This window comes from Lissotriton vulgaris, chromosome 1_1 (assembly GCF_964263255.1).
Source record: "Lissotriton vulgaris chromosome 1_1, aLisVul1.2, whole genome shotgun sequence".
NCBI classification, from domain to species: Eukaryota; Metazoa; Chordata; class Amphibia; order Caudata; family Salamandridae; genus Lissotriton; species Lissotriton vulgaris.
Genome location: NC_141685.1, coordinates 2,019,572,249 through 2,019,591,332, shown reverse-complemented (window position 1 = coordinate 2,019,591,332; position 19,084 = coordinate 2,019,572,249). Strand labels below are relative to the sequence as shown.

At 44.7% G+C, this 19,084-nt stretch overlaps 1 protein-coding gene across 1 annotated transcript in view; it reads right to left on the bottom strand.

Annotated features, from left to right (window-relative positions):
• The window catches only part of PKP2 (plakophilin 2), a 474,852-nt gene extending 456,925 nt beyond the window's left edge, over positions 1–17,927 (bottom strand). The window contains exon 1 of the mRNA XM_086920178.1: positions 17,474–17,927. Within this exon, the coding sequence (XP_086776304.1) occupies positions 17,474–17,690 (217 nt within the window). The 5' untranslated portion in view covers positions 17,691–17,927. The remainder of the gene's footprint in view (positions 1–17,473) is intronic.
• Positions 17,928–19,084: the final 1,157 nt, after the last annotated feature.

The window sequence follows — 19,084 nt, the reverse complement described above, 5'->3', positions numbered from 1 at the left end:
CGGTCTTGTATTCTTCGTCCTCTGTAAAGATACAGGGTATATTCCGCACTTGTAAACCTATCGGAATGATATTATTAGAGAGGCAATCTCTTAAAAATTTTGCATGCAATTCTGTTCTAATCAATTTTTTATGGAGTCTTTCCAAATTGTTACGTAAAGTACTCTGTGGGGAATTTAGACTACTAGCATTCGATTGGGGACCTAAAAGAGAGGGTCCACCTGCAATTGTCTTGATATAATCATCAGTATAAGTGATGGTTTTGAGTTCAGACATTTGAGTATTTCAACATATACAATTAAACCGACAAATATGTATGGCACAGTAGTCAAAACATACAGCAAATACAACATAAAAGAGCTGACATATATACTCTAAGAAATAGGACAAACCACTTGATAAAGGACCCTTGCAGACAGCGTCTGCGCTTCACAATAGTACTAGAACAGAGCCACCCAATAATCCCACCGGGACTGGGTAATGTAAATCATACAAGCTAAGTGTCCAGGTAGGAATCATTCACAGTGTAAATTTTACATTCAACAGTGTCATAACTATGATCACTAAATTGGAGAGGGTAACCGAGGGGTTTCAGCAACAGCAAAAAATGAATAGTATCAAAAATATATATTTATTTTTTGATTTTCAATCATAAAAGTTTTAATCATAACATTTTTGTGTTTTTCAGTTTTATCCAGGAATCAAAAGTCCGGCAACATTAAACCACCAAAACCATATATCACAAATCATATGGTGGCACATAAACACCTTTACCACATAGTGTAGACACAATAAAGGGACCACATGCACATTATTATATATGCAGCCTAATTCACACAATATATTGTTTCAAGTGAATTATACAATATGGTTGTATAAAAGGTGTTAGGCGTCGACGTTTCGGTCCATGTTGGTCAAAAAGATCCGGAGGACCATCTTCAGGACAGAAAGAGTTGCACAGAGGTATCTAATACAAACATAACAGCATCAAATCAGTGAAACCCTAGGGTACACGGAGATTTTTGCAGCTCAATATAAAGAACAAAGTGACAAAACACTAGTGACAAAACACTTTACTAAGACATAACTAGGTGTGGCATGCACCTTTAGACAACCACCAAGTGTACGTAAACCAACACACTTCCACAAATGTGCCAAAGAAGAAGAAAAAAAAAAAAATGCCAGAAACAGGACCAGTTGACAAGTGCCTATAGGACTTTATTACTACAATGCCAGGAAGGTTCGGAGCGATAACCCATATATCAGGCATGCACTACCAGATTTAACCTGTGTACTGTGTAGTACTTACATAAAGCCAAAACGCCTCACAGGTCGTTCTGTAAATCAGTAAATGAATGAGTAAATAACGCTGCGTGAGCTAGAGTACAACGTTCTATAACTAAGCATGCACGTAAGGTCACTTACATCTGGCGGCCGCCCGAACCTCTGAAAAACAGGCAAGTACATAATCAGGAACCTGTTTTCGCCAAAACTACCTTAAATCTAGTGCCAACATGCCTTACACTTACTTCGCTGGCCAAGAGACGCCGGCTCTAAGGAGTCCGTGTGTCTTCTCCGGGAACAATCGCGGAAACCATCAACTTCCGCATGTGACGTAAATAACGTTAGGCGCCATGACGTCACTTAGACAGTGAACTTGGCGGCCATCTTAGAGTGGACGGAAAGGCTTACTAAACAATGAGCAATAATACAAACAGACTAATAAAAATACAAATACAAATACACAAACGTCCTACACTCCAGTGAGTTTCATAATCTAGATACTGCCCTATTCACTTTTCAGCACATAACGTCCAACCCTAAACTCTTGCTGCATGTATAAAACTCAACAGATTTAAGGTATACACTCTTAAACTTGCAATTTTTGTTTTCACCCTATTAACTTCTCTATTTGCTTTTTATTGGGTGACCACGAACCCATGGGGACCATCAAGACCACAATTATACAAATTCTAGTGTTTCGTCCGGCGTTTCCTCAAGCTGAACCGTATGCTGCAGCTGAGAAAAAGAGCACACCATGCGAGACTCCCTTTCGGTTCTTGAAATTATTTGGGGAAGCCTGGATGGATTGTAGCAGTGTAGCTTGTGTTGGAGGATACAGCTTTTCTACTTTACTTCAGAGGTAAGGTCAAATGCCCCTCCCATAATCTAGAACTATACTGACAAATGTAAATGTAAATGTACAGGAATTTATATAGCGCAAATCACCGAGCGGTTTCTAAGCGCTTGCTTAGGGAACCCGTCCAGGTATTCCCCTGTGAGATAACCCCGGCAGGGTATCTGCAAGGTGAAAGCCAGGCATCCCGCCGCGAGGGGCCGTTGTGGAGATTAAGCAAGCTATTGCCCAGAGTTGCAGAGTGTGAACCCGTGAATCGAGTAGGCACCGGAGCGAGAATTGTCGAGTCCATGGACATTTTAGGACTCAAGACCCCTCCGAGCCGGGAATTGAACCCTGGTCCCGGGCTGACCTCTGCTTCCAGGTCTGCTTCCTCTAACCAGCGAGTCACACTTCTCCACTGACAATACTGTGAGTGTTCAGTGAAAACATTACAGCGAAACTGTGCCCCTATTAAAAGAGCTGCCTGCAATTTGGAATTTTTACCGCAGAGCAACATCTCTCACCACCATATGCTTTCATTTCCGAAATGCATATATGGGATTTGTTTTAAGCGGTCTCACTTATGGATACAAAAAACTTCCCAGTACACCAAAATGCTCCATGTGGTCCATAACCTGTGCTACCGTTTAACGCCCAACAAGGAATAACCAATCATGAATAATCAATTCAAAGAGATTCCTACTTCTGGATCAGAAATCGTCTTAACCACTGCTAAATCTTGTAAGACTACACAGGCAACTGCACTATAAGGGTGGTTGTATAAGAGGAGAGATCCCAAAGAAGACTCTGCTACCCTGATAATCATAAACTTTAACCCTAACTCTTTAGCGTTTTGTTTTTTTTCTTTTTTATTATTCCAATGGGTGGCATCAAAAAGCTATTGCGCTTTAAATATGAAGAAAAAAGAAAAGAAAAAATATATACACACTGAAAAAAACTAAAGGTTGCAGGGACATTATGGTTAAGCTCAGATTTCACTCGTACAAAATCATTGAAATTCAGAAGTCATAGTTACCTGAGCTAACTATAACTTAAGCCCCGCAATGTATTGCTTTTGGCATCATATATTAGATTACTTATGACATATCAAATTTCATCAGTTCACATGAAGTGCATTCAGCCTTTACCTTGTTTAACATGGAATACTGTACTTTTTTTAAAAAATCGGCGAACTTGCCAAAATTGTCATTTTAAAGTGCACTAACCTGCTTTTTGTTGTGCAGGGTCCCACTAACACCCCCGCTCCTCCATTGCCCTCCCTCGTGAATTCCAGCCGGTCTCTCGGGACCGAGAGGAGAGGGCGAGCCGCCATCTTGGGGAGGGGTGTCCCACGAGCCTGACCGGAGTTAGCGGTCTAGTGCTCGCCTGGGAAAGCCTTCAATTGGCAATGTGTTTTCGGAAGCGCAGTGGACGAGCGCAGCGGGTGCGCCGATGGCGTGCCGATGGCGCGCCTAAGGCAAGCCCGTCTGCGGCCAGATGGGGCTAGGGGCACGTCCTTATGCCCGCCGACACATTTATTCTGCCAATGACCTCGCGGCATTACAGGGCCAGTGGCCCCTGGCGGGTGCCACTATTGCTGACATTGCATCTATTGGGTTATGCCCCTCTATCCACGAGCCAGTTCCTGTCTACCTGGCTCCTTCTATCAGTTGCCCGATTCAGCTGCTTCCTGGCCTAAACGCCTCGCCACTTTGCCCTTTATCCATTCTCTTACTTAATACGAGGTCGGCGGTCAGGCATTGTCAGGACCTCTTTGTCCTGCTTGAGGTACAGAAGCCAGATATACTATTCCTGACCGAGACTTGGTTTAGCGAGTCGTCCTTGCCCTCTCTATTGGCTACCCTTCCCCCATCCTATGTCGCCCTACGCTCAGATCGTCCAGGTGGCAAAGTGGGGGGTGGAGTGGCCATTATTGCCCGGTCTGACCTTAATATGCAACTTCTCCCATCATCCCCGATTACGTCCACAGACCATCTTGTAGTTTCCTTCCCTACTTTATCTCCGCCTCTTACCTGTTTATTGGTATATCGCCCGCCCCAGCATTCACCTTTATTTTTGCCCTCCATTCAGGATCTTCTGGCCACCTCGGTGGTCAATTATGCCTCGGTCCTTGTACTTGGGGATTTTAATTACTGGCCGGCGGATGCCCAAGAATGTACCTCTTCCAAACAGTTCTCTGAACTGCTTTTAGCCTTGAACTTGGTTTCTCACGTCCAGGTTCCTACACATAAACATGGCCATGTGTTGGACCAGGTTTGGTCCCTCCATTGCTCTATCTCACCCATCTCTGTTTCCCCTTGTCCGTGGTCGGATCACTTTTTACTTGCTTTTTCCCTCTTTTATAGGTCAATGGTGAAAGCCCCATTAGCCAAAAACACCTGGGCTCGTAACTGGGGACGTGTTGACCTCCAGTCCCTGTCATCCTCCTTACGGGACTCCTCGCCTGAGTTGACAGGCCTCTCCTCCTCATCCCAAGCCGCTACCCTTAATACCTGGCTTGCCAAGGGATGCGACTTGGTAGCTCCCTTACGTCGGATATCAACCTGACGTCCCAACGAATCTAATCGTTGGTTCAACGAGGAGTTAAAGGAGAAGAAGCTTGCTCTTAGGCGAGCGGAGAGACTGTGGAGAAGGGACTACTGTCCTACACTGAAAGTCAGCTACACCATCCTTCTGGGAGAGTATAAGAGAGCTATACTCGAGGTAAAGACTGCTTACTTTTCCGCCAAAATATTGGTGGCAGAAAATCAACCCAGAGAGATCTTCTCCATAGTCCACGACCTGGCCTATTCGGACAGGGCATCCCTTAAGCCCTTGCCCACTCAACAGTTATGTGATTCCCTTAACTTTTATTTTTTGGATAAAATAACCAACATCAAATTAAATATTCCTCCTCCCTCTCCTGCCTTCGTTGATCCTTCCCCCCCTACTGCCCGGTCTTCCCTCATTTCTATTCCACCGCTCACTGAGGATGCGTTTCTGACCATTCTCCCAAAAGTCAAATCGGGTTCTCCGACGGATGTTTGTCCAGCCCGCATCCTCAAACATATCTATACAGCCTGTCCCTTGCCCCCTCTTACTTTTCTTAACAATTCTTTGACACAAGGGGTGGTGACTCCTTCCCTAAAATCCGCCACTATAGTGCCTATCCTCAAGAAAACGGGGACTGATCCATCCACTCCAGCCAATTATCGTCCAATTTCGCTGCTGCCCTATTTGGGCAAGGTGCTGGAGCGGCATGTAACAACGGTTTTCAGCTCCTTTATTGAGGATAATGGCGGCTTAGCACCCCGACAAGCAGGATTCCGACCTAGACACTCCACTGAGTCCGTTGTGGTGTCGGTCCTTAACAATCTTAGGGAGGGAGCAGACCAAAACCATCATCAGGCCCTGGTGCTCCTCGACCTCTCCGCCGCTTTCGACACGGTGGACCATTCCATCTTGCTGTCCCGTGTCGGAGCGGCGGGAATTGGGGGCTCGGCCTTGGTCTGGCTCTCCTCCTTTTTAAGGGACCGCACCCAGGCGGTCCGGCTGGGAGACTTTTCGGCTACCTTATTACCTGTCACTTGTGGTGTCCCTCAGGGTTCTTCTCTTTCCCCTCTCTTGTTTAATCTCTATATCTGTCCTTTGATTTTTGCTCTTCAGCAGCTGGAGGTCACCGTTTTCAACTATGCGGATGACCTCCAGCTTATCTTTAATCTTTCTTCCTCTCCTCATTCTATTTCTAATTTTCAGTCAGTTATGGTTTTCATCAGGGACTGGATGAACCACAACCACCTAAAGTTGAACCCGGACAAGACCGAGTTGGTCCTCACGGGTGGTTGCTCCAGTCCCTGGAACTCTCTATTTTGGCCTTCTTCTTTTGGGCCCCCTCCTTCTCCTTCTGCCTCAGTCAAGACATTAGGTGTTAAACTCAATAATCAACTCACTCTTCACTCACAAGTTAGTCATGTTGTTTCCTCTTGCTTTCTTACTCTTCGCACAATTCGCACTGTTTCTCGTTTTTTTTCTCCTTTGGCACTTAAGTTGATTATGTCCGCTCTTGTAGTCTCCCGGCTGGACTACGCAAATGCCCTGTATAATGGCATTCCAGCGTATAGTCTACGGAAACTTCAGTTGGTTCAAAACCAGGCAGCCCGACTTATTCATGGCCTTTCTCGTTTGCATCACTGCACTCCTATTCTTAAGGCACTCCATTGGTTGCCTGTTAAAGAGAGGGCCTTGTTTAAGTTGGGTTGCATGGTTTTTCACTCACGGCGGGGCTCGGCTCCCGCCTTCATTTCTTCCATGATCAGGGAGTATACCCCCACCCTAGAGCTTCGCTCTTCTTCCCAGTCTTTGTTGGTGGTCCCCCGATTTAAGCGCAAGAAGTGGGGTGGGGCGAACTTTTCTACGTTGGCACCCACCTTTTGGAACTCTTTACCGGACCACCTAAGACTGGCAACACATTATCTTCCTTTTCGGAAAGACCTCAAAACCTTTCTTTTTAAACAGGCCTTTCCTTTGTGATATGCTCTCACTACTCCCTAGGTCCACCAGTCCTTGGTACGGTGGTCACTCTCCCCCATTGGTACCCTGCCCTCCATAGCGCCAAGAAACCGCTGGTGAATGCTGCGCTTAATAAATATTTTAAATTCAAATTCAAATTCAAATTCAATACTACTTGCACTCCAAAAAAAACGTTGAAAACTGTGCACCACATAACTTTCAACATGCTGAACGACACTGGTCACCATGGCTTATGCTATTTCCATTTTACGCACCCACGTGTGCCACACAGAAATAGGCTTTATATGACTATAGGGCCTTTCCATACAAACCTTTTTTTAATTATGTAAGGGCTTATGGAGTAATGTGAATATCAGATACACGGATGACATCATTTGAGGTGTTATCTGTGATGTTATCATTGTCATTTAACATGTCATGAGTGATGTAGCATGTGAGATATTAAGCAGTGCATTACATTGGGAAACATTAGAACATCCTGCAACAGCTTTTCCTGTGTTGCACCACTGTTCTTGGGTGGGGAAGTGTATTGACCACTCAAACAAAGAGGAACCCTGGAAACTGATATGGTAGAGAGAATCAGGGGAAAAAAGCAAGCTACTCAAAACAGAAGTTCTCCACCGCAATAAATTAAATACGCTACAAGTCGTTAATATGTAAACACCCAGGAGGTTGGCCAAAGGACGAAGGTATGTCACAATGCAAAATTTAGAAACATATCGAAATGTATTAATAATTAATTTACAATAATTAATTATAAATAAAGCAAACAAACATATCGCACCCCACGCCACATTCACTCACACATTCACACCAATAGATTTACACCAACAGATTCATACTCTTACATACCAGAAAGTCCTGAAAAACAGGAGTCCAAAGATACTCGCACCCACAAAGGCAAAAATCAGAACAAATGGAGCAATTTGTACAGGTGACAATGACAATGGTGATAATCTATGGGTAGATAAATCCTCTATCTTTTGAACGGCGCCAAGTATATCCACAGCCAACTAATTGCATTTAGGTTATGGTAGTAGTCACACGCATAGATCGTAAATTTGATATGGCCCATAAAATAGTGACAACGCCAACGCGTGTTTCGGTGTTCGACCCAGTGTGGGTCTCACATTCCTCAGGAAGGTGAATCCGAGGAAGTGGCTGTTGGACGAGCCTGAGCCTGTCATCAGGCTAAAGCAATAACCAAGGACCTGTGCACACATAAAATTATAACATAGAATATGTAAATGTAATGAACAGATAGACAAGAAATCGCCACGTCTTTTCTTGTTGCTTTAATGCGTATTTGCACAGACGCCAGCCGACACGTGTTTCATCAGAGTACAGTCAACTCTGACTCTTCAGGGCCAAGTCTTAATAGATGGCATAGATAATCCCAAAACTGGTGATAATTCCAACCCGCTCGGGGTCTGAGTTGGTTGAGAATACAATCTTAATTGCAGGCAAATTCAAAGTGCTAAGCTATATAAAAAATATTCTTTCCAAGTTCAATGACCAGATTCAAATCAGAAAGAGGAATATATCAATCAGGACTCAATCATTGTGTGCATCCACTGATTAATAATCAATAGGCCTGGTAACGCCGATCAGGGGTCTCGGAAGGACGGGTACGTCTTACTGCAAGTTAGTCGCGTTGTGGTAGTAAAACCCTTGAGTCACGCAAAAGGTTTCAAATCATATAAAATTGAGGGACCCCGCGTCTCGGCGTTCGTTCAAGCTGCCCGGAAACTGTGTATCTCGGAAGGGAAAAATCAGGGTCATTGTTGGATAACTATCTAAAAACCTAGATAAAAGACCATGTTCAAAGCAATGAGAAAGTCTTCAGTTTCATACTATAATTGTGTGACATATAAGCGGGAGACGAGAGTCCTCCGCACAATTTCACGAGGGCTGGGCTGCGCCTTGAAAGCAACAAGGAACGATAGAGCAGGATCCAGTCAGGCCGCCAGCTCAGTGGCGCTCTAAAGGAGTAAAGCGCTGCAATTTAGTAAAAAATCCAGAACCTTCGTCTCGAATGTGGAGCCAGGGGCAGCAGTGGGCGAGGAGCACCACTCGGTCAAGGTAGAATCCAGGAGTCGGGTCGAGGATTGTCCACACGTCACAGTGGAATAAACACAGGTGGGAAGACAAGGATGTAGTTGCACCTACTATGTAGTGGGAGAATCTAGCCTAGCTTGAGAGCTTCTCTGAAGTGGATTAGAGTGATAGAGGTGAGGACAATGGAAAAATGGCGAGGAGTAGGTGTGAAAGAGCATCTCCTGAGAGAGTTTTGATAAAACGCAAAGGTAAAACGTATCCAACGTAGATAGATGGCTTTTAGGGAGTTGAGGATGTTGGCGAGCTCCGCAAAAGACAGGGGACTGAAGGAGGACTATTTCAAGATGGTACGCAGAGGGTGTGGCCCAAGGTGAGAAAATGTCTTGTGGTTGATGTTCTGTTAGATCTTAAGTATTGTTTCCCGGAAGAAGTTTATGTCACTGCATTAAAATGTTTATGAACTGTGGGCTACAAAGGTCAGGCATGGGCTGGAGCAGCCTGTGATTGTCTTAAAGTGTTCTGCTTCTGTGACAGCATTGCATTTGCTGATAATGAGGAGTTGTATACATGTAGGTTGGTGGGACTACATCAATATCCCTATAGAGCACAAGCACTTTACAATCAAAATTTCAAATGTAGAGTGCGTCAGTGTGACTCTCTGCTGTGACCATGGTGAACCATATCATCTCCTGCATCATCAACACTGCATTCACTTTGCTGTGGAATTGGTCTTCCTCTAGAGGCCTTCCTGTGGCAGAATCCTTTCAAATGATGTGGGAGGGCTCAGGGTGTAAAAACACGAGGGAGGGTCAAAGGGGCAGAGTTCTCCCCATCAGAAAAAGCTGCAGACTGCTACCACAGGCAAGACTGGCAGAATATGACAGGACTGACACCATTTAACAACCTTCATATGACTAAGGCCACAGCCATCATACATACAACCCGGCAGTCGGAGGGTGTGAAGTGTGTTTATTGCCTCACAAATCTAACTGGATACTTCCATACTGACCAAGGCCCAGAGCGTAGGCACACAGAAGAGGCGAGAAGAAACATGAAGGAGAGGATGGAGAAGGGGAATGCAATTCCCCATGTGTTAATCATGTGTAACCCTGCGATAGGATGGCACTGCTCAGCCAGATCATATCTGATCAGATCAACGAGGAACGAGTTTTAAAAGGGCATTAGAAAAACACATACCACTTCAGCCTTTAGGGTACTGGCTGAGGCCGGTCTTCTGTTTGTGCCGCTGGAGGGGGTGGTGCCCCCCCCCCCCCCCCCCCCCCCACGAATGAGAGGCAAGGGAGTGAGGACAAACTATTTAATTAGATGCCTCGAAACAATGCACTAATGCGAAAGCTTCACAGAGATACTGTAGTGCGAAGGGTCAGAAAGCGCTACAGTCATTCAGTGGCCCCCTCTCTGAACCACTAGCAGCAGCGCCCGCACATCCCGGCAAAGGAAAGCCAGCTTCTCCTCAACAGATAAAGGCACAGCTTGAGAAGGGCTAAACAAAACCTCCTTGGACAACCCCTCTGCACTTCCTAAAACAAACACCCACACCACTCGTCCGTCCCGTCCCCGGAGATGTGAATCACACTCGGGAGCCGTCTAAATTTGGCTGAGCGAGCAAGTTAAGACCATTTCAGAAATATTTCTCGCAGCTGTACGTACACGAGGCGTGGCGCCGACAGGAGGTTTACTTTCAAAGGGGAGGACGTAGCCAATCGCTGCTAGCTCCAAACTTGGCACTGGCTGGGTCTCACGCAGGTGCATATGGGAGTATTATGTACACAAAGAGAACATATCTGGACGATCAGTCAGTACGTAAAGCTTAACTGTGTGATAAAAATAGGGACATTCTCTAACGTTCTGCTATGTGCAAATTACACTTCAAACTATAGAAGAACAGGTAACTACGAAAACAATACGTTATACTTCACTTTCGTTTAAAAATTAGCCACAGCCGATGCCAGGTGCATAATTCTAGTAGCACGATCTACTAAGATTGTTGCTCATCGACGCATTACTATCTCATTTTAGAGGTGTCAGGGCAAACCCCAGTTCGTGCATATTTGATTAAAACATTTTTTTACTAGATGCAGCAACACGAAGCTGTACAGGAAAGAGTAAAAACTAAATGCATTCGAACATTTCTACAAGGAACTAAAACTCAATCAGCAAGTGACAAATGTCACCTGTGAAAGGCATACAAGTCAATTTGTAGAAACAAGCAAAGATAAAACAGATTAAAACCAACAACTTGGTGTTTTAAACAGGCTCGGTTTCAAACATAGGCGGTACGTTTTTTCTCTCCAAGAAGGACATCTTCCACAATAAGCTCCAGGAGAACAGATTTCCATAAAGAAAACCAACACACGAAAAAGAAGGTTTGAGGCCTTTAGCGAACTACGGGTCATATCCGTCTTTGGGACTCTTGTCCTTTGCAATCTTGTGGGCATTATGTCTGCGAATGTCGGTTTATGGGATGGTGAGACTCAGTTACAGCTGATTTTCACTACAATGGTTTTTCATGAGTCAATCTGCAGCGGCTGCTCCACTACGGAGGAAAGCCGTCAACCCGCAGCTTTTCAGCAGTGTAAAAAAGGAAAAAAAAAATAACTCGCTGTTATTATCATTTTATTTTTCCTTGCTGAAGCCAGTTTTGGACTGGGGCTTGGCTGCGATCACAGCCAGGAGGGGGAGGAGTGGTATGTGCACTTAAGTGTGCATGACAGTTTGGCCAGCCGTCTTGGGCCGGCCAAACAGCCATTCGCATTTAGCATGTTTTCATCCGGGCTCCAATGCACAGCCTGGGTGAAGAACATGCCCAGGCTTCCACTCCTCGCCCTAAGCGCCGAACCATGGCACTCAGGTCAATCTCAACGCTTCTGTTATGGTGACAGCAGTGTCATGATTAGCTTAGGGGAGCCTTTGCGCTTCAGCGAAGAGACGCGAGGACAGATGACGGATTAAGATGGCGGCCATGGAAAGGTACATACATTTGTATTTTATATCTCACATTCCTTCCCCCCCCACCCCCCTATGCCACCGCCGTTATGTATCAGCCACCACTGAAGTGAATGGAGCAGATCTTGAAATCATGGACGTCAGTCAACTCACCAAAATGTCAGGTGTAGTAGAAGTGTCCCTTGACCTTCACTTTCACTCACACACACACACATGCTTGCACACACATCCACACATACACTGTCTTTCTCACATAAACACTCTCTCCCCAGTAAGCAAGCACACAAAATATATTTTAAATCATTTTTTACCTACCTCAGCTGCCAGGGAAGCACCACAATACAGCTAACTGTACCCCCATTTTTTTTTATATCAATAGTGAATAATCTAATATTATTGGCAATTAGCTCAGGACTAGCCTTTTTTTTCCAGAAGTCCTCTCTTGAAAGCAGGTCTTTGACAGAGCTTGTACGTCAGATTTTTCATCAGGAATGCAGAGTACCTCATGGCTTGTCTTTGCGCGCTACTCTATTTAATGTTTTTAAGAGGCCACTTGCAGAGATCATTCGTCCATTTGGGATATCGATGGTGCCTTACACAGATGACACTCAACTATTGCAGGTTGGATGAACAGCTCTTGCCTCCATGAATGGAGGAATAATAGAGACTATGTTGCTAGGCAACAACTTGTCATCCTCATTTAATTTGAACTGACCAAGTAGTCTATCTCCTCTCCTATCCCAAAAACCACTATAAAGAGCCTTGGCTGGACGGACCAATCCCTGAACTTTAATACCCAAGCACTAAAGCGGTCGGCCATCTGTTTTGACCTAATAAGGATGCTTTGAAAAATTCTTCCTTTCCTTCCTCGTGAAGAGGATGGTGGTCCAGGCTATTTTTCTTTCTCACATGGACTACGGCAACTCTTTATACTTGGGTGCCCTGAAGACCATAATAAGAAATCTGCGGGTGATCCAGAACTCAAATGCCCGGCTCCTGTGCAATCTACCTAGACATCAATCCGCCCAACAAGCAAAGGTGTTATTTATATTCATTGGCTTCCTGTGGCAGAGAGGATCAAGTTCAAATCACCTTGTATTGCCCACAGGGCACTCCTCGATAAAGGGCCCATGATCTCACGTACTTTAGTAGCCCTCTACCTTCTCTGTAGAATTCTGCACTCCTCCATGGCCCATCGAGTCAAAGTTCCTAGGATCAGATTGGCAAAATTTGGAGCACGCTCTTTTTCCGGCAACGCGGTTAAACTTTGGAATGACCTTTTGCTTTCTCTTAGATCAGCTAAAATAGAACTTCCCTTCTGAAAATGTTTAAAGACTTGGCTCTTCCAGACCGGATCCCTCGAACTTGGTTGTGCCATACTACCAGCGCTGGGATGAGGAAGGGTAGCCATGCGCTATATATGTGGAGTTTAGAATATTTAGTTTAATAACAAATTGACAAAAAAGAAAAACAAGGAAAGTGGCGCCCCAACCAACATCCATAAGGACAACCCGCTCTGTGTTTAAGGCACCAATTTTGCCACCTGAGGCCAGGGGCTCCAAGGAGCAAGCCAGGGGTTGCAGTTGTGACCCCTGGTGGACCCTAAATGACTTTCATGCTTCAAACCTTGCACCTAACTATGCAGCATTGTCAATGGGTAATCAATCTTGTGTTTCCAAACAATCTAATTGGTGTCCTGCCAGAGTCTATCTAGCACAGTATTTTTGAATCTTCAGTTTCTCACCTGGGCTATACTGTTTGTGATCTAGGGGCCAATAGAAATATTCAACAAAGGCTTTTGTTTTCTCACATTTGTGTAGTAGAACCCGGTCCGTTCCTATCTTGTACAGATTCTTCTGGTCCTTGCTTTCAGAAACCATGTGATGGGGTGGTGCAAAGGGCTACTGGTACAGTGCTAGAAGCCATGTTCATTTTTACGTCACATACATTTGCCGTGCCTGGATTAGAACCCAGGCTTCCATGACTGAGGGTTAGTAAAGAAGTCACTAGCGCACAACCCTACTCTCCAGGTACAACATAGAAGTGTACTTAATAAAATAGTATTCAATTAAGAGTTGAGCTCAATATATCTTGAACCCATTGAATCAGCGGCCTGTATGTAGTATTTGCATAACAAACTGCAATAAAGAGGTCAAAGCTTCGGCATTTCAATGACTATACATTCAGAGACAAGACAGAAGTACATTAAATCATATGTAGAAAGGGGAGTTATGTTCAATGGTACAAACAGGAAGAAGCTTCTTTTGGAAGTCTCAAACAATTGTTTGAGAAAATAGGTTCAAGATGAAATGGCAACCCTCTAGATTAAGGGTGAAAAAATTACAACTGCGTGTCAATTTTAATTCACATCTTTCCAGGACCACTTGACAATATTGCAGCATTAAGCGGAGCAAACAGACTTGTATGCAATAAGCTCTCATAATGCTTAAAAGCAACACTGTTGAACTAGGTCAGGTCTTGAAATATTTAAAGATGGGGGTATAACATTGTACACAAAAGAATATTCTAGAATCTTTGTTCACATTAGTCATTTCCAACAGTATTAGGGGGAGCGCCTGCCTTCCAGTATATAAAGAACAGTTTCCTGTTCTCGAGTTTTGTGTGATAGCCTAATGCATTCTGGGAGTTGTAGCCTTGTCTTGTTTCCACTGAACTAATTAGACGAATATACCTGAAATGAATCATGTCGAGGTGAAAAGTTAAGACTGGGACTGTCCATAATGACATGCAGTAAAATATTCATCCTAATTGGTATACCGCAGACTTTGGAACGAAAGTAGACAATTCATCTTGCAACAAAATTGAATTATATACCTCAATTTTCCCTAATTTGTACCACTACAGAAATGCTGGTAAAAAGTGCTCGATTCTGTATTTCCCACAAGTGAACAACACTTTATTTGGGATAGAGGACAAGCTAATGCCACTGTGGCTAACATGATGCCCTGGTCACTATAATCCAAATGATAACATTGGATTATTATTTTTTGTACAAAGAAAAAAACGTTCCAAGACCTAGAATTTGAAGATTGTAGACTGGCCAAGACAGTACCAAATGTTACTTTGCACAAAAGATAGCATAGAAGCAGAGAATCTGCTCGCATATATAAACTATCAGATACACCCATGGTGTCCCTCTTTCCTACCAGAGCCTGAAAGAAAGAACATGTGGTCCCCATTTTAACCTTTTCTTTCTGAATACTGCTCCCAAAGGCAGTCATTTCTTTTAATCCATTCAATGATGCTTTGTGACTTCTGCTTTTTCAGCAACAAAATATTATTATGTTTGCTCCAATACCATAACCCTCATCCCACCTCACCTCACTGTCCCAGCAAAACGTTTGGCTCCAGGACTTTCTTTCGGATGCAATTTCTTCCTTTTCTGAATGTACTCCCTTGAAATAGGGATGGCTCTTTTATCCTAAGGAAATGGTAGTCTAGGCTGAAGGGTATTCGTAATGTACATTTTAATTTCTTGCTTCAGAAACCATTATGTACAGTATTACGTTAGGTATAACTTAAGCTGAATTTCCCCAAAAACTAAGCACCGACTAATAATCGATGAACTTGTGTTAGTTGGTTTATGGAGCTCTTAGTGCCTTGCTCCCCTAGTAAGCCTTGCACTGCCTGACTTTGCTATTTGGAGGGTCAACTGGTAAAGCGGTGTACTTGGTGCTAAGTTTTGGTCTTAACAGTATGACCCTGATTACGAGTTGGCCGGTTAATTCCGACTCGTGCATAAACCCATGTTTGAGCACGGGTTTGAATTACGAGATGTTAGGTATTAAATGCATCTGATAATTATAGGATGCACTAAATAACTCAACCATCGTTAAATTTCGGAAGGCAAAACCTGACCAAATATAAACAGGGAAAAACCATACGGTAATTACTGTAGCATGCAGATTTTGGTCAAAAGTTACATTATGCAGCACTAACAATATTAGAAGTTGTCAATGCGTTTCATTGAACATAAGTAGCTCTCAGTACAGAAAAGGTTGGAGACCCTTGTAGGTTTGGTGCGTTAAACACCAAATTCAGAATTTTACTCCCCAACAACTTGTAATAGATGGAATTTATCACACTCAATAAATAACGTACCCTTCTTTGTTAACATGATTACTTGCATAATCTCATTTGCATTTACTTGTATTTTATATTTGATGTACCCTTTCCTTCATTTTTACTGTTCTTGACAAGTTTGCTGTTGTTATTCCCATATTTACATTGTATTTTGCTTTCTCTCCCTAGATTCTCCTTTCCCTTCCCCCTTTTGTCTCCACTATAATTTCTTTACTGTGTTATGTATTCATACCTTTTATTATAACCAATAAACTTTTATTTAACTTAAAAAATAAATAACGTACCCATTGGTAGAGTTATTTATATTGTGCGATAAATATCACCTATACTCGTAAGCAGGACCCCAAGGGTAAAACCCAGTACACAGTGGTAAAAGGTTCCGACTGTCAGAATATGAGCCCAAGATCCTTTTTTTACCCTCGGAATCCTGAAAATGTTCCCACAATACTTTTTAGCCAACAGAGCTGTACACTCTAGGACTAGTATTTTTGCTTCTCCCATGTATAAAGAGGTTTAGAAATCCCAGCATGCAAAGTACTACTGGCTAAAAGGGAAGAATGGCTAAGGATGTTGCATATGGGGCCTGTTGACAGCTTTGCCCACTGTTGTAAGGTTACCAGATGACTCCATGTCATCAGGGACACTGTGCTCCCATCATAGGCTTTCCTTCTAGAAATCATTATTTTCAGCTCTGTTGGTGCAGTTGGTTCAGCTGAAATAAACCACTAATACGACACCCATAATTCATTAGGTTGCTAAAGGAAAACCAAGTACTGGAAAATTATGTTTCTGATAACATGTAGTCCCCTATATGTCTCAAAGCAGGGTCTCCTCATGCTGAAGAAGTCATAAGGCGCAGTTTGTTCATGGCGCGATGCAGCAAATGTAACTTTGAGCGCACATTGTTTGCTCACGGAATGACGCAGGGGCAATAGGAGACGCGTGTGTACTAAGCACATGCAAATTCTGTCAAACTCGTTACAACGAAAAAAAACCTTTGTTTGAAAACGTCCATTTTGCATTAGGAAACGACCGAGCCACTGCTGATAAAAAGCGTCCTTAGTAATCAAACAGATACAAAACATCAAGTGCGAATCCATCCCAACTGTGGTTCTCAGGACAGGGCTGCAGACCACGGCTCTAATGGCAACAATTCACACGTTGTTTATTTTACAAGCAATTACCTGCAGATAACAGTGTAACAGGGCGGGGTATAATTTCTACCTAGGGTCTCAAGAGTACAGGAGACGCCCGCAACAGCCTCTACAATGGCTATTTCTGCTAATCAATCATTTGGAACAGAGAATGGGAAGCTATACACAGTTGAACTACGCAGGTGTACAGCAGTGTGGTGTGTCGCAGGTCCCCTGTAAAATAAAGTAAAAAGACAGAAAAACAAATATCAAAAGAATCCTACAAAATTAAAATCCCCAGTGGCAGGAAAACAAGTGACAACTATGGAAAACTCGTGCAGGAGTCATACGTGATATGTGCTGTAGCCCCGATACTGGCATCTGAATATAATAACTGAGATACGAGCAGACAGGTAATAGGTGCGGGCTGCCCACTCACACCCTTTGTTCCTCCTGTAACTTGATAACGGAGGAGTGCCCTGCGGGGGGTGAAGGGAGCTGGGCACGCAGCGCGAGGGTGCGTCCATCAGCTGGCACCTGTTGCAGCCCGGGGGCCGCACTCACCTCTTGGCAGCGAGTTCTTGTTCTTTTTCCTCGCCATGGTCTGCTGGACCTGCTGCCGGATCCGCAGGCTCTTCTCGCCGTCCTGCCTGCCCGAGTACTGCAGCCTGTCCTCGGAGGGCAGGGCCAGGGTGGAGCTGTCCAGGTCCATGAAGTTCTGCTGCCCCAGCACCGTGCGAATGTAGCCGAAGTCGGCTCCCGGCGAGACTGGGGCCGCCATGGCTTTGCTCTGCGCCGCTTCCCCGTGTCCTCAGGCAGCGGCTCTACCTGTTCCGTCAGCCCGGCTGGCAGGAAGCAGGAGCCGGCGGTCACCGTCAAGCACAGCCCCCTGGAGCCGCCTCTCCTCCATGCAGAGGGCAGACCCGCCGAGAAAGGCAGGGAAGTACCCGAGGTCGGAGGCGCAGTGTTTCCCACCAGGGACAGGCCGCCTGGGGAGCCGCTGGCAGGCAATGAAAGCAGCAGAGCCCGGGGCAGGGGGAGGGCGGAGGTGCGACCGGGGCGGGACGGGCGGAGGCGGGGCCCGGCGAGACCTCACCTTTATTTACAACTGACTCTGGAAGACGTCCCGAAGCTGTCAGCGGCGGGCCTGGAGCCGCGCAGCCTGGTACCCTTTCCCGAGTTAGGGCCCGTCTGCTTTGTGGATGCTGACTTCGCTATACTGCAGCGTGCTTCCCATGAAATAATGCATTTATTGCACCTGAGGGGTCTGCCTGCAATTGTTTCCCACGATTTTTTTTAATGGCAGACACTTTCTACCTTTAAAAGAATCGTTGCTTCATTACATATGAGTGGGAGATTGAGGCCGCACGCATCCACCCTCCGCTGGCTTCCCTTCGAGGCTAGAGCTATCTACAAGACCGCTTGTATCACCCACAAAGCCTTGCACTCCTCCTCTCCTCGCTACCTGGCGAATAAACTGAAACTCTCTGGAGGCTCTAGACCTTCACGCAAAGCGGAGAATCTACTACTTGAACCTCCCACTTTCAAGAAGGAGAGAACAATGGCCCAATCCTTTTCAGGCAACGCAGTGAGAATCTGGAACTCCCTTCCGCCTCAGCTCCGGACCACCGCCTCCTCCCAGGCCTTCAAAAGGGACCTCAAAGTTCTCCTCCTCCAGAGACACCTCCAAAAGTAATTCACGTCCTCTTGTTATTTGGAGGAAGGCTTCCCACTACTGATAATTTCCACGACCATGGAAGTGCCTTCCCAGTGTATTCCTGGGGTTGGAGTGTCTGCCTCTTTGGAGTATTTTCCATGTACTTGTGTTTTGTGCCCTTTTGTAACATGCACACACCACTTTGCCCTTGTAACACACGATTTGCGACCTCTCACATGTTTTTACCTTTGATACTGGCACAAGTGCCACCTCTGTCTACATAACACTTGTTCTTGTGCCGGAGTGTCTAGCACCTTTTGCAGTATTATACCCCAAATGATACTTTGTTTTCTCTTGTAACTGCACACTTGTCACTTTTTCCTCCTGTGCACTTTTTACTACCTCATGTATTTTTGGCTGCGCACAATTTTTACTACCTCATGTATTTTGTTTGCTCACAATTGTCACTATTACCTTTACTACCTCAAGTATTTTTGGTTGCTCACAATTTTTACTAC